This window comes from Cryptococcus neoformans, chromosome 2, assembly GCF_000149245.1.
Source record: "Cryptococcus neoformans var. grubii H99 chromosome 2, complete sequence".
NCBI lineage: Eukaryota > Fungi > Basidiomycota > Tremellomycetes > Tremellales > Cryptococcaceae > Cryptococcus > Cryptococcus neoformans.
The window spans coordinates 389,812-401,421 of record NC_026746.1 but is presented as its reverse complement, the minus strand read 5'-3'; the positions used below and the strand labels follow the sequence as shown (position 1 = coordinate 401,421).

The following is an 11,610-nucleotide window of genomic DNA, read 5'->3' as shown; positions in this document are numbered from 1 at the left end:
ATACATCTGCTGAAAGGGGCATAGCTCTTATCTTTGACGACAAGTGTAAGTAATATCATTTAACGAAGACTTAATCCAGTCTCAGGTAGATGGCGACCACAATGGAGTGCCCAATGTCGTTTATTCGAGTGATTTATCTCAGACCCATATGTAGAAGGGTTTGCACAGTCCTAGGCCCCTCATTACCTGCTGCACTGTTTCTAAGAATCGTCAGAAATAACAGGACTTTAACTTGCTTTCGTAATCCGATCAGAAAGTAGATTGTACATTACACCTCTATAGTCCAACAAGATCGTTATATCACCTATTATGAAACATCCATCCTATCATCCTCCTCAACAGCGAACCCTCTTTCTCTCAGTGTCTCATCGACAGCTGCTTTTACGTCGTAGTCATCCTCCCGCACGTAATCGTCATTTCTAAGACACAAATCAGCACAAAGAAAATTATACGACACGAAGCAAGCAAACGCACTGTAAACTGGAGCTATAAGTGTCGTTCACAGCGTTGAGAAGATCACGCAAGTTGGAGAGGGCTCTCCGTAAGCAGTCCACGGCGGATTGATTCTCTGCAAGATTAGTTAGCCCAGTTTCACCAAATAGAACAAACTTCTTACTCACCGTACATTTGAATTCGCAGATGAATCTTGGGTTCCGACGGGTGAGGAGCTGTGTAGCCACAAAACTCCACCTCAGGGCTGCAGAAGGTCAACTTTACATCTGGTGGTTTTTTTACAGGTCACATACTCCTTCATGATAATCCATCGCAAAGCATTCCCAAGGGTATGATCCTCTTGCCAGAGAGCAAAAGTACAAGCTGAGTAATCGGGTTCATGTCCTGGTAACTGACAATGTCTTAATCAGCATAATGCCTGGTATCGCCAACAATTGGCCGCCATGACGCACTATAGTGATCTTTTCGTGGACGGCATTTGAGGAGACAGATTGAAGAAGAGTGCTTGGGTTGTCAAGTTTGGAGATGGGTTGGGACATTCTGATGGATTTCTTGAGGTTTCGGGCCGTCTTATCAAGATTGTTTTGAATATGGCGGACTCGAGGGTCGAAGAATCAAAATCTCGAAGGCACCGAGAGTAAGTTCAGAAATTTACTTTGTATCCTACATAAGCCTCCACCTCACCCCTCATTCACCAACAAAATGAAGGCAAGGCGGCATCTGCCGCTGATGGTACCTGATTACTCACCCTGATTACCCCTTGTTCGTTCCGGTTTGATCGATTGAAAGCCGAAGCATGCATTTTCGCTTTTGCCTTTTGTCTTTCGGATTAGTCAATCTAGCAGTCTTCGTCCATTTGTTTGTTCAGGCAGCTAGCGTCTTTTTGCCTTCAAAGCCTCTAATCTTGTCGCCCCTTACTCCTGGGCCATGTAGGTTGAAAAGACAATGGTTCCTTGGAGCCGTGATATATTACCATCACCTTTTGACAACTGTTCTTTTCCAGTAAACTCCCCTAATAAATTAACGACCCATCTAATGAAAAAGAACAACAAGGATCCAATCCAAACGCGGCATTCGAAACAAATCAAGAAGCTGTCTATTATTTGAGGTAATAATCGACAATGTACCATTGGGACCGCCGGCACCATAGGCAGAGCTGATACATGCGGTCTGTGCAGTACATGGAAGGTTTATTGTTTATTCAAGCTAACAATAAGGATTACAAAAGGAAAAAAGAGAGACACGCTGATGGAGCGGAAGCAGTGATACACCTTCATACTTCCGATTGTTCGTGTGAGCTAGGCTGCTGTGTATAAGTACCAAATGAAGGGATCGAAAGAAGGAAAGAAGCTCATCTATGCGTATTTGGCAAACATTCTTCTTAGTAACTTGACATTATCCTTCCCTCTCTGTTTGAACTGTCCCTTTTATCTACCTACCATCATGTCTCCTCTTACCTCCGAATCAATCAAGTCTCGCTTCACCACCCCTCCTTATGACCGCGGTCTATCTCCCGCCCCCTCTTCAGCAACCAACACCCAGTCTACCAATGCCCCTGTTGACGGTTGCTATCCTCATTTTGTTCATTCCCGTGCTAGACCTGCCAGTATTTTCCTTGGTTCTCGCCAGCTGCCCGATCCCCGACCGACGACTGGGTTTAATTTGAAAAGGCAAGGACATTCGCCCTCATCGACATCTAGCTTTCACGTGGACAGAGATATAAGTGCCAAAATGTCATCTCCAGTATTATTCAGGCAACATAAAGAATCGTTTACGAGAGCCGAGTCCAGAGAAGACGCAACAACGGAAGTTTCTCGAGTAAGTGGACAGAAAACACAGACAGAATATTGGGAGCAATAAAACTGATTTTAGATCCCCATCCAGCCCATAGGCCTTCAGTATCAAATCTATCGATCACCTACCCGGCATCAAAATCCACAGAACAATCGTTTAGATCGACCATCACAGTGAGTCACTCAAACTTCGTGGGGACCCCAGGAACAAACCTTTGTTGACTTTTCTTGAGATATCTTGTCGACCCTCGTCTCAAGCTTTATCCTTTTGTGCTTCCACCGAACCTGTGGGAAGGTCCTGAGGTGATCGAAAGCGACCAGGAAATTCAACAAGCCTCCAGGCCCATAGTACCCCTCAGTTTATCCCTGCTCAACCTCCCCATCAAGACCCATTCAACTTCCTCCCTCTCTCAATCGCCCGACAGCTCTTACACCTCTGTCACACCGCGCATTATCCAAAACCCTCACTTTTCCGATCCCCGAGTGGGTAAGCATCTTATCCCCTCAGCTCTTCTCAATCGTCCTTCGAACGAAAGTCTTCATCTCTCTAGCCTCATCCCCTATCCTGATGAACCGTCGGAGATGGGCCAGCTTGTGTGGCTCGACGCCAAGACTAGGCATTGTCTAAAGAAAGGAGGCCGCATCACCGTAAGGAATTACCAGGGCAAGGTGAGGAGTTGCTATAGTGTCGAGGCAAAGGCCATTCTTCAGACGAGTAGTACCCGCACACCCTCAATGATGGCTCGGATCACGGAGAAAGCACACGCAAAGACAGCGTTGGCAAAGAGGGTTCCTAGCCAGGAATCAAAATTGAGAGCTCAGATGGCTCGGGCATTGATACCTCGAGGTCAGCGTACACAACGAGGGCCAAGAGGTCCCAGAATGCGTTCAAGCACCGTTAAAGAGAGAGCATAAGGTTCTGAGAGTTTCCGACTATAAGAAGGATGCTTAATGTTTATGACCATACATATATACCCAACTCTATACGCATAACGCAGATTCGATGAAGATACGCCTTGCAACGCATTATTCTTTTCATGCTAATACCAGATCAGCGCTTGGCAGGACCGCGTCGTTTGAGCTTGGGGAATCTGACAGGGGCAACGAGGACGGCACGACGAGCTGCGTTAGCCTGAGCGAGAGTGATACCCTGCGCTTCCCGCTCGGCAGGAGAGGCAAGCTTGACGTTGCATCCGAGTTGTTTATAGAGAGTGGCGACCCTGATTCGGGTCAGTATTGATCTGGGTAGGCTCTTAAAGAAAAAAAAAACCTACTTGGCAGGTTCCATCTTCAATTCCTTTGCGACCTTCGCAACCTCAACCGAGTAGCCTTCAAGAATCAAATATAGCAAACAGATCCACACGAGAAGCTTGGTCTTGGTCTTTTCTGTCACATTGTGCTTGAGACCGTTAGGCTCGGCAAAACGACTAAGCATGCCGTCGATGATTTGGCGAGGGACTTGGGGGAAAGCGGGGGCAAGTTTGTGAACGGGAGTTTTGGAGAGACGAGGGCTGAAATCAAGGAGCGTTAAAAGGCAGGAAAGATAATACAGATATTTCCTACAGTGGCATCAGCATGAAGTTAAAGAGCCTAATCCGGTTATAAAATAGCCTACATTTGAGTCTTTCGAGAAGTCTTATCCTTGATGTTGGCCACTGCTCTACTCTTATACTGGAGCCACGGGCTTCTCTTGTAGGGAAGAGCACTTGCCCTCTCTTTATCGTCCTCGATCGCCAGCAAACGTGAAGCATCAATCGCGGCCCATTCTTGTGCAGTAATTAGGGACTCGCGAGTATAGACTTCGGTGGGATCCGCGGTGTCAATGTTAGGGGTGGGGATGAAATCGCTGGGAGCTACCGAATCGTTCTCCTCTTCGAGCTCTCCAATGCTTTCCATCAAGTGGCCCTTAACATCATTCATAGCACCTGCATCAACTCTGTTCTTCTCTTCGCTCTTGATCTGAGCCTTCGCTTTTCGTGTTCCGAAGGTTTCACCAAGATCGTTACGTTGGGTACGCCATTGAGCCTTAGCAGCTTGATCGGGTGGGACAGTCAGGGGCACGGTACGAAGTCGTTTAGCACGGTGGGCGACGAGATAGAGTGGAGCAGAAGGGTGTACGTGGACTGTTCGGGTTGATGGGTCATAGACGGCCGGAAGATACCTGCAACAGTAGATTGGTTATCATTTGCTAGAGGAAATAGGATTCTGACATACTGGCAATCTACGCCTTCAGGATTGTTGGATCGGTCCCTGTTAGTACTGAAGAATTCAACGTCTTCTGTTTCACCGGCAATAAGGGTGTGTTGTTTTGTCACATCGACGGTAGTAGCAGCGTCTCGGGTATACATTGTGAAAGGAATTTTCTTAGAAGGCCTTACTGAGGGAAAGTTGACTGGGCAAATTCAGTCAGAAGATACTCCTTGACTACTCCGCTGGGCGACTTACCAAAAGCGGGGCCTGACCCTCTGGACGAGTCGCTAACAGACACGTGGACGAGGGCGTCTGCTGCAGCAGACTTGCGCTTCTGTGGCTTTTTGTGGGAGGATGCCATGGTTTGGGCAAGGGCTATGAGCAGGAAAAATGATTTCTTTGGACAACAATAGTAGTTTCATTCGAGCATAGACAACTTTTGAGTTTGAGGATGTTTGATCACGTGACGCCAATATTCAGGCACATGGCAAATGATCCATTCAACCGACCGCTCAACGATATGTCAACAACAAATCATTTCAGTATCCAATATTCACTTCTTGCTCGCTTCTTGGGATTCTTGGATCGGAGGCGCCTGGGACTACATATCCAAAGAGAAATGGGTGTTTCTGGTCTTTGGGACGTGAGTCAATTTACTTCAATTTTACTCGTTCTTAAAGGCACTAGGTACTGATATAGGTTAGCTTCTGAGACCAAGTGCGGCGAGTGCTACGCTACATACGCTCTCCAAAGAAGCCTTTTTGGAAAATAAGAACGGCCTTAGAGCACTCACAATAGGTATAGATGCTTCGTAAGTGGCCCTTCTCGTAAATGAAGTCCTTGCTTATTATGTCTTGTGACAGAATTTGGATCTTTCATGCGGCTGTACCTCAGCATGGTGAAAACCCTTTCCTGAGGACCATATTTTTCAAGGTTACAGCATTACTCCAACATCCTGTACTGCCGGTATTTGTTTTTGGTTAGTGAATTTGGTCCTGACAAGATACCATCACTAATACACCAATTAGATGGTCCCAACAAGCCTGCGATGAAAAGAAATCAGAAGGTAGGGGGAAAATTTGGAACCCATGATTACCGAAGCAAACAATTTAAGGCCCTACTTGACACCTGTGGTCTGGAATGGTGGAACGTGAGTAACGACTATCCGAAATCATACATCCAGTTGAAGGTATGATAGGCACCAGGAGAGGCAGAAGCAGAGTTGGCTGTAATGAATCGGCAAGGAAAGATAGATGCCATTTTGTCCGATGACGGAGACGCTCTTTTATTTGGAGCGAAATGTCTCATCAGGAAGCAAGTTTTCGGATGGCTTCTATACCTTGCATTCATGCTGACAGCTTGGCAGTTCTTCCCCGACTCTCTCAGGATCGCTGGCTTCGTCCACGAAGAATAATTCATCTGTCAGCTCTAAACGCGATTACGACGTATATACGCTATCCCGGATCTGCGAAGAATGGGCAAAAGAGCCGGACACCGAGCTGAAATCTGAAGAAAGCTGCACGATGGCAATGGTATGGATTGCCCTTCTGAGTGGCGGAGACTACACGCCCGAAGGACTCTACAGTATCGGTGAGTCTCTCGGACTCGATTTGATAATATGTTTACTGAACTCATTGAAATGCAGGACATAAAATATCTTACGGCCTTGCCAAAGCTGGACTTTCTGACTACCTGAAAGAATACACCCATGACAAGCAAGCTTTCCTGAAGTCTTTGCCCGAGCTTCACGCCCGTATGGTGGAAGAACTCCGGACAAACTCTTGTAAACAGCAGGACAAGCGTTATCCTGATCGCTCCAACAAGCTCTCAGCAATGTCCCCTTCACATCTGTTTCCGACGTCGACTTTGGACGCTTATCTCAGCCCATGCACGAGCCCTGTGGACGATCCTTCTCAAGGATGGCCTGGTTTCGGACAGGGAAGCTGTTCCATGGCCAGAGGAAAGGCAAGGAGTGAAGGGAGAGGTGATATGGAGGGTATGGCAGCAGCATGTGAGAAATATTTTGAATGGGGAACCAAGGATCTTGTGTGCAAAAAGTTTGCAGGGGAGTCTGTGGGCCTTTTTGGAGCAGAAATTATGAACGCCGCTAGAGAGGCGGTACGCGCTAGGGATAGTTTGGGTCTAGGGTTTGGCATAGGTCCAGAGAAGACGCCTTCGAGAATTACTTCCTTCTTTCAACAGTCGGTCTCATCTCCTATATCGTCCAAATCGGCCGGAGCTTCTCAACTCCCTAACCCGGCAAGTCAACTGTGCGATATCGTTCCGCCTCATATCGTCCAAATCCATTCAGAGAGGACAAGTAAAGATGGAACGGAGACAGATTACCGCATCTCTTTTCACAAGGATGAGTATGTTGAACGTTGCCGCAATGCCATGCTTGGTATACGAGTCGACCCTAGCGAACTTCCTCAAGAAGAAAGGGACAGACTAGGTCTCGCCGACCACGCTGATAAAGACTACGATGACAAAGTGTCCGCAACTCAAATTGCCTCCAAGTCTGAAATCAGAGTTTGGCTTCCTCAGTATCTTGTGCGAGAGGCATGGCCGGAATTAGTCAAAGCTTACGATGATAAGCTGGCTGCCAAAACGGCCAGCAAGTTAAAAACGCCTAGAAAGAAAGTCCAGCCTTCGGAAACAAATGTCACTGGTACAGCAAAGAAAGGGAGGGGGAAGAAGGCGCTTGAGGCAGATGGGGAAGATGTAAATGCGTTCGCCTCTTTCTTCAGTCAACGACCCAAGGATTCGTCATGGCTAGATGCTTTTGACGAGGAAGAAGAGCAGATTGAGCCAACCCCACCGCGAAGTATGGCTACAAAAGAGGTCATCGACCTCAGCCTGTCTCCTTCCCCTTCACCACCTGCATCTCCCACGCGAAGATCCTCAAATAATGCCGAGAAAAAGAAGCTAGCACGACCGGCTCTTAACACTTCTACTTCCAGTACACCAGGTGAAGGATCCAGTCGAATTGCCAGGCGTGCTCATAAAAAAATCCATAAATCAACTTCACCTTTAAAAATGATCACCGACCTCTCCAAATCTTCCCCTTCTCCTGAGCAATCCAAGGCAACTCCTCCTATCGCCCCACGGTTCTCCAGTCGAACGTTTAAAAAGACTGTATCCTCACCATCTGCTTTCCCACCACGCCGGTTGCAGGCTCAGGAAGTTATTGATCTCTGCTCATCGAGTGAAGAGGATATAGCCCCAGCCAAGCCCATTCATCGTAGACAAGCGGCTAGGTCACCTAAAACCTTATCCACACCATCTGGTATTCTTTCTAATTCCATCAGAGCCAATACTCAATCACCTCGTTCATCCCGCTCAACCTCTGTCTCATTTCCTGCCTGTTCTTCAAAGAAACCTAGCTCACGCTCGCCACGGGAAAGTTCGATACTTAGCCACCCTCTCCTTTCTGGGTCTAGCCAATCCACCCTATCGCCTCCTCCGCCTACACACTCTAATAAGCAAAGATCAACATCCCCGAAGAAGGCAAAAGCTTCATCCCCGGCGAGGCGACGGCCAAAGTACAAAATTATCAGCTCGACAAAAGACGGCGAAGTTATTGATTGTACGATGCGACGATGAGTTTTTATGTAGTGTAATGTCCCACGTTGGTCTGATTAATTTGTTGATGATATGATGAAATGTAACAATCTTGCCCATATGATGATGAATTACACTCCAGCCCATGCATTGTCCGCGCAAATATCTAAGGGCCAGCGTTCAACTGGAGGCCGCACTTGACGAATGTGGTGAGAAAACAAACTATAGTGTTTCGCATATCAGTCACAGAATTTATCCCTTATCGTGAATACAGAACTCACAGTTGCTGGCCCAATAGACAATCGACCTCCAGTACGATTTCTTTTGATCTGAAATCTTAATATACATCCAGACTACAGTAATAAGATTAGCATCACATAGCTGGCGGTGACGAAGAATATACATACTGTAAATACATCGAAGCACAAAGTACGACACGGACATGATGTTCATGTACTTGGTCGAAAGCCCTACATGGTTTCCAGCGATCTGTGAAGAGGGTGATTAAGAGTTATGCCTTGAAAACCGTCTCGAAAGCGCACTCACGACGGCTCCGATGAAAATCGCCTCATTTTCAAAGCAGTTCTCGTGGGCTGCTTGCCTCCTTTTGAGCTTTTCCAAGGTCTTGGGTTTCACCTTGCCGGACTTTTCCATATCATCAAGCACTTGACGAGGGTTAACATTGTTAGGGAACCCCAATCGTCGGGTTGCAAATCGAATGGAAGCCCCAAGAGTTTGGAGATGGACGAGGGGAAGGGTGTAATAGGAGATATTGATCATATTAATAGTGGAGGGCTTAGAAGTACGACGTGTATTATACAAGGTACTGTCAACTACTTGTTTGTAGAGAGATTCTAGACCTTTTGCGACTTAATTGGACCCCCACACCACTGTCTGAACCCGCAAGTCGACGGCCCCCGCGCAAAAGATCGTCATGCGAGGAGTGGTGACAAACTACTTTCAGGTCGGCCAAGTCCGCCCTCCCTTTTTTTCCCCGAAATAATCGGCAGGCATCTCGATGATGACGTAGGCATCTAGCATCGGCGTCGACGATACATCTCTTCCGGTTGTCGCTCGTTGATATTACTCAGACAATAGTACAGCACACTCCTCCTACTAGAAATATTTTCACACTTATTTTTTTGCTAAATTCCACAAAGACAGATTATCCAAGTACTAAATGAGTGCCGGCACTCAATCACAAGGGCCAAGACCCGTTCGCACTACCGCTTCTGCCCCCCAAACCCCATATTTAGGGCGACTCTTCTTTCATGTCGGTACAGCAGCTGTCATGGCCAACGGATTCCACGCTATGCGGAGGGCGACAACTTTTGGCGATTTTATTGAGCCTCAGGTAAGATGGATTGTATGGATTTATAAGGTTTCCTTGGCTGACTTTTGTTAAAAGTATGGAGGTGGGTTGTCCAATGCAAAATAGGAAATGGATGAACGTGCGCGACTGGATGACTGCTGATGTTCAAGATATGTAGGCTTCTATCAGTTCTTGACTATCCTTGGGTGAGTCCCGGTGCTTGGACCATGAAGACTGGTAAAAGGATTAAGAACTGACTGTTTAATGCTGCTAGTCTCATTTGCTCTAGCATCGCCATGCTCTTCTCAGGAGCATCCGATTTATTGCCCAATATCGCATGTGAGCGGGTCCTGGCATCATGAAGCGGAAAAAAAAGAAGCTGATTGAACCTTTGGATAGTGATAAAATTGATCAAGAGAGTGTTCCTACTTGTATCTTTACCAGTGGAACTTGTCATCTCTTCTATCTACGTTAGTTGCCAAGCTACCCGTCTGTTGATTTGGTATTCGTTCGCTCATCGCCCGTGACATTCAGTGGTCAATCATTCTCACTGCTCCCCAACTTATGCTTCCCCCTACTTCTCCAGATGCCGTCCAAGGTGCACCCTCTTCATCAGGCGCTGAACCTAGCCTCTTCCGAATCCCGCTATGGATGGATCTCAGCATGCACTTGGTGCCGGCCGTTGCTCTTCTTATTGGTACGTGATTTGATATGTCACAAGAAATGATATAAAATAAACCCTATTAACTCAAACACGCACGCACTAGACTTTTTCCTTCTTGAAAAGAAATACCCCAAACCCTTCTCTACCTACGTCGCCCTTTTCCTTGCGGCTGCTTTCGGTACATCATACGGTATCTGGGTCGAACACTGCGCCAGCATCAACGGTGCTTTCCCATACCCATTTTTGACCATCATGGAATTGAAGGGTCGTGTCTTGACCTACATTGGAGCGACGCTGGGAGCGTGGGGGGTATTCAGGGGATTGAACGGTCTACACAAATGATGAGAGATAGAGCAAGGGCAATGTAGAGGCGATAGGATAGATGTGCAAAGTTTTAGAGGCGTTATGAAATTGGGATGCATAACTTGTAGACGGGAGGCGCGATGGCTGGGTAAGGTGGATTTGTCGAGTACAGGGGTGCCAGAAGGGCAAAGAGAAGAAGAGTGGAAAGCGGAGACATGCATTTACGCCCCCCGAGGATGGAGTGAAGGGTGAAAAGTTTGAGGTGTGTTTGCAAACTGTGTGAGAAGGGGCCGAGCGTCATGTTTCATCACTCTGACTTGAGTCACAAATGACGCCGAATGAGTGGTGAAGGCGGAGGCATCAGGGCGTGCCGTCATGCCAACACACGTTATGATTGTACTTTGTGATCACCCGCTGAAATGGGGTGAACGTCTTGTGAAGTGGATAGCGATGTGAAGGTGAAGCGGACGAGCACATAAAGGGTGTGAAGAAGGCATATAAAGCTCGCGAGAGACAGGGAGGATGGGCATACCAACAAAGAGAGATCTTCCGCACACACATACCCACCTGCCTACCTATCAACAACAAGCCACGAGCAACCATCACACATTTACAATGTACCCCACCCGATCTGCTCCTCGTCCTCCTCGTGAGACCGCTTCTCTCCCACCCAACCACCCATTTGCCACAAACTTCAAGCCCTTTGACTACCATGCCAGCAGCTCTGCCTCCTCTCTCCAGTCCTCTAGTTACCATCACGCTAGGGCATACTCCTCGTCGCGAAGCCGCACACCCACAAGCCATACAGCGTCACTTGCCAAACCTCTTTCGCCGTCGCGCATTTCCACTCCTTGTCGCGCGGTTGACGATTTCGGCTGTTTTTATCAACCGCGCGATGCATACTCAAGGTCTACCAAATCTAATGCCGAGAGCATCCCACCTGCATACACCTCTCTTCCTGTCGAGCTCTCTCTCTTCGACCCTCGTCCGAGGCAGACCCTTTTACAAGATGTCGAGTTTATTCTTGGCAAGAAGCTCCGTTTCCCTTTCGTGGAGAAGTACACTTCATCAGACATGGAGAAGAAGGTGAAGAGCAAAGGCGAAAAGGACAAGAAGAAGTGCAGGAAGTTGACCAAGGAGAAAGAATATGATGAAGACTGGTCGCTTTGGGAGGGCATGGACTTGGCAGCCGATGAAGTAGTAGTAATCCGCAGCGAGAAGGGGAAGACGTACAGGGGGGTACGAGAGGGGAACTGGATATAAGTTGTATAGCTACACATAGATGCATGTACCAATATGTATGAGAATCACAAACATGGACGCATGCAAACATG

At 47.5% G+C, this 11,610-nt stretch overlaps 7 protein-coding genes; 4 read left to right on the top strand and 3 right to left on the bottom strand.

Moving 5' to 3' along the window:
• Nucleotides 1–244: 244 nt before the first annotated feature.
• CNAG_03636 (DNA-directed RNA polymerase I and III subunit RPAC2) lies at nucleotides 245–1,076 on the bottom strand. XM_012191964.1 has 5 exons: nucleotides 906–1,076; nucleotides 747–844; nucleotides 621–697; nucleotides 475–568; nucleotides 245–419 (listed from the first exon to the last, which is right to left on the bottom strand). The coding sequence occupies exons 1-5, from the start codon at nucleotides 990–992 to the stop codon at nucleotides 308–310; spliced, it is 468 nt and encodes a 155-aa protein (XP_012047354.1). The 5' UTR covers nucleotides 993–1,076; the 3' UTR covers nucleotides 245–307.
• Nucleotides 1,077–1,283: 207 nt separating this feature from the next.
• On the top strand, nucleotides 1,284–3,396 carry CNAG_03635 (hypothetical protein). XM_012191767.1 has 4 exons: nucleotides 1,284–1,382; nucleotides 1,457–2,271; nucleotides 2,338–2,420; nucleotides 2,480–3,396. The coding sequence occupies exons 2-4, from the start codon at nucleotides 1,777–1,779 to the stop codon at nucleotides 3,159–3,161; spliced, it is 1,260 nt and encodes a 419-aa protein (XP_012047157.1). The 5' UTR covers nucleotides 1,284–1,382; nucleotides 1,457–1,776; the 3' UTR covers nucleotides 3,162–3,396.
• CNAG_03634 (DNA-directed RNA polymerase I subunit RPA49) lies at nucleotides 2,166–4,836 on the bottom strand. XM_012191963.1 has 5 exons: nucleotides 4,692–4,836; nucleotides 4,461–4,638; nucleotides 3,862–4,407; nucleotides 3,521–3,805; nucleotides 2,166–3,466 (listed from the first exon to the last, which is right to left on the bottom strand). The coding sequence occupies exons 1-5, from the start codon at nucleotides 4,795–4,797 to the stop codon at nucleotides 3,298–3,300; spliced, it is 1,284 nt and encodes a 427-aa protein (XP_012047353.1). The 5' UTR covers nucleotides 4,798–4,836; the 3' UTR covers nucleotides 2,166–3,297.
• Nucleotides 4,837–4,973: 137 nt separating this feature from the next.
• On the top strand, nucleotides 4,974–8,154 carry CNAG_03633 (hypothetical protein). XM_012191766.1 has 7 exons: nucleotides 4,974–5,079; nucleotides 5,141–5,247; nucleotides 5,300–5,415; nucleotides 5,465–5,586; nucleotides 5,635–5,750; nucleotides 5,803–6,026; nucleotides 6,082–8,154. The coding sequence occupies exons 1-7, from the start codon at nucleotides 5,056–5,058 to the stop codon at nucleotides 8,037–8,039; spliced, it is 2,667 nt and encodes an 888-aa protein (XP_012047156.1). The 5' UTR covers nucleotides 4,974–5,055; the 3' UTR covers nucleotides 8,040–8,154.
• On the bottom strand, nucleotides 7,381–8,906 carry CNAG_03632 (hypothetical protein). XM_012191962.1 has 4 exons: nucleotides 8,544–8,906; nucleotides 8,405–8,486; nucleotides 8,279–8,350; nucleotides 7,381–8,219 (listed from the first exon to the last, which is right to left on the bottom strand). The coding sequence occupies exons 1-4, from the start codon at nucleotides 8,775–8,777 to the stop codon at nucleotides 8,164–8,166; spliced, it is 444 nt and encodes a 147-aa protein (XP_012047352.1). The 5' UTR covers nucleotides 8,778–8,906; the 3' UTR covers nucleotides 7,381–8,163.
• A 152-nt stretch (nucleotides 8,907–9,058) lies between these two features.
• On the top strand, nucleotides 9,059–10,414 carry CNAG_03631 (hypothetical protein). XM_012191765.1 has 7 exons: nucleotides 9,059–9,351; nucleotides 9,406–9,412; nucleotides 9,488–9,515; nucleotides 9,584–9,648; nucleotides 9,709–9,779; nucleotides 9,844–10,006; nucleotides 10,077–10,414. Exons 1-7 carry the CDS (start codon nucleotides 9,178–9,180, stop codon nucleotides 10,313–10,315), a joined length of 747 nt encoding a protein of 248 aa, XP_012047155.1. The 5' UTR covers nucleotides 9,059–9,177; the 3' UTR covers nucleotides 10,316–10,414.
• A 76-nt stretch (nucleotides 10,415–10,490) lies between these two features.
• CNAG_03630 (hypothetical protein) lies at nucleotides 10,491–11,563 on the top strand. Its single transcript, XM_012191764.1, has one exon. The coding sequence runs from the start codon at nucleotides 10,799–10,801 to the stop codon at nucleotides 11,537–11,539; it is 741 nt and encodes a 246-aa protein (XP_012047154.1). The 5' UTR covers nucleotides 10,491–10,798; the 3' UTR covers nucleotides 11,540–11,563.
• The last annotated feature ends 47 nt before the right edge of the window (nucleotides 11,564–11,610 follow it).

What these genes read in the sequence shown, in the direction of transcription:
- CNAG_03636 (XM_012191964.1), bottom strand. Translation starts at nt 992, where the DNA reads ATGTCCCAACCCATCTCCAAACTTGACAACCCAAGCACTCTTCTTCAA. An exon ending in TCCACGAAAAGATCACTATA is followed by an intron (nt 845 to 905) that starts GTGCGTCATGGC and finishes AGACATTGTCAG; the next exon opens with TTACCAGGACATGAACCCGA. An exon ending in TCTGCGAATTCAAATGTACG is followed by an intron (nt 569 to 620) that starts GTGAGTAAGAAG and finishes CTAATCTTGCAG; the next exon opens with AGAATCAATCCGCCGTGGAC.
- CNAG_03635 (XM_012191767.1), top strand. Translation starts at nt 1,777, where the DNA reads ATGAAGGGATCGAAAGAAGGAAAGAAGCTCATCTATGCGTATTTGGCA. An exon ending in CAACAACGGAAGTTTCTCGA is followed by an intron (nt 2,272 to 2,337) that starts GTAAGTGGACAG and finishes ATCCCCATCCAG; the next exon opens with CCCATAGGCCTTCAGTATCA. An exon ending in CGTTTAGATCGACCATCACA is followed by an intron (nt 2,421 to 2,479) that starts GTGAGTCACTCA and finishes ACTTTTCTTGAG; the next exon opens with ATATCTTGTCGACCCTCGTC.
- CNAG_03634 (XM_012191963.1), bottom strand. Translation starts at nt 4,797, where the DNA reads ATGGCATCCTCCCACAAAAAGCCACAGAAGCGCAAGTCTGCTGCAGCA. An exon ending in CCTGAAGGCGTAGATTGCCA is followed by an intron (nt 4,408 to 4,460) that starts GTATGTCAGAAT and finishes CTACTGTTGCAG; the next exon opens with GTATCTTCCGGCCGTCTATG. An exon ending in TTGAAGATGGAACCTGCCAA is followed by an intron (nt 3,467 to 3,520) that starts GTAGGTTTTTTT and finishes GACCCGAATCAG; the next exon opens with GGTCGCCACTCTCTATAAAC.
- CNAG_03633 (XM_012191766.1), top strand. Translation starts at nt 5,056, where the DNA reads ATGGGTGTTTCTGGTCTTTGGGAC. An exon ending in ACAATAGGTATAGATGCTTC is followed by an intron (nt 5,248 to 5,299) that starts GTAAGTGGCCCT and finishes GTCTTGTGACAG; the next exon opens with AATTTGGATCTTTCATGCGG. An exon ending in CGAAGGACTCTACAGTATCG is followed by an intron (nt 6,027 to 6,081) that starts GTGAGTCTCTCG and finishes ATTGAAATGCAG; the next exon opens with GACATAAAATATCTTACGGC.
- CNAG_03632 (XM_012191962.1), bottom strand. Translation starts at nt 8,777, where the DNA reads ATGATCAATATCTCCTATTACACCCTTCCCCTCGTCCATCTCCAAACT. An exon ending in CGATTTTCATCGGAGCCGTC is followed by an intron (nt 8,487 to 8,543) that starts GTGAGTGCGCTT and finishes CCCTCTTCACAG; the next exon opens with ATCGCTGGAAACCATGTAGG. An exon ending in TGTGCTTCGATGTATTTACA is followed by an intron (nt 8,351 to 8,404) that starts GTATGTATATTC and finishes TTATTACTGTAG; the next exon opens with TCTGGATGTATATTAAGATT.
- CNAG_03631 (XM_012191765.1), top strand. Translation starts at nt 9,178, where the DNA reads ATGAGTGCCGGCACTCAATCACAAGGGCCAAGACCCGTTCGCACTACC. An exon ending in TTTATTGCCCAATATCGCAT is followed by an intron (nt 9,649 to 9,708) that starts GTGAGCGGGTCC and finishes ACCTTTGGATAG; the next exon opens with TGATAAAATTGATCAAGAGA. An exon ending in TTGTCATCTCTTCTATCTAC is followed by an intron (nt 9,780 to 9,843) that starts GTTAGTTGCCAA and finishes CGTGACATTCAG; the next exon opens with TGGTCAATCATTCTCACTGC.
- CNAG_03630 (XM_012191764.1), top strand. Translation starts at nt 10,799, where the DNA reads ATGGGCATACCAACAAAGAGAGATCTTCCGCACACACATACCCACCTG.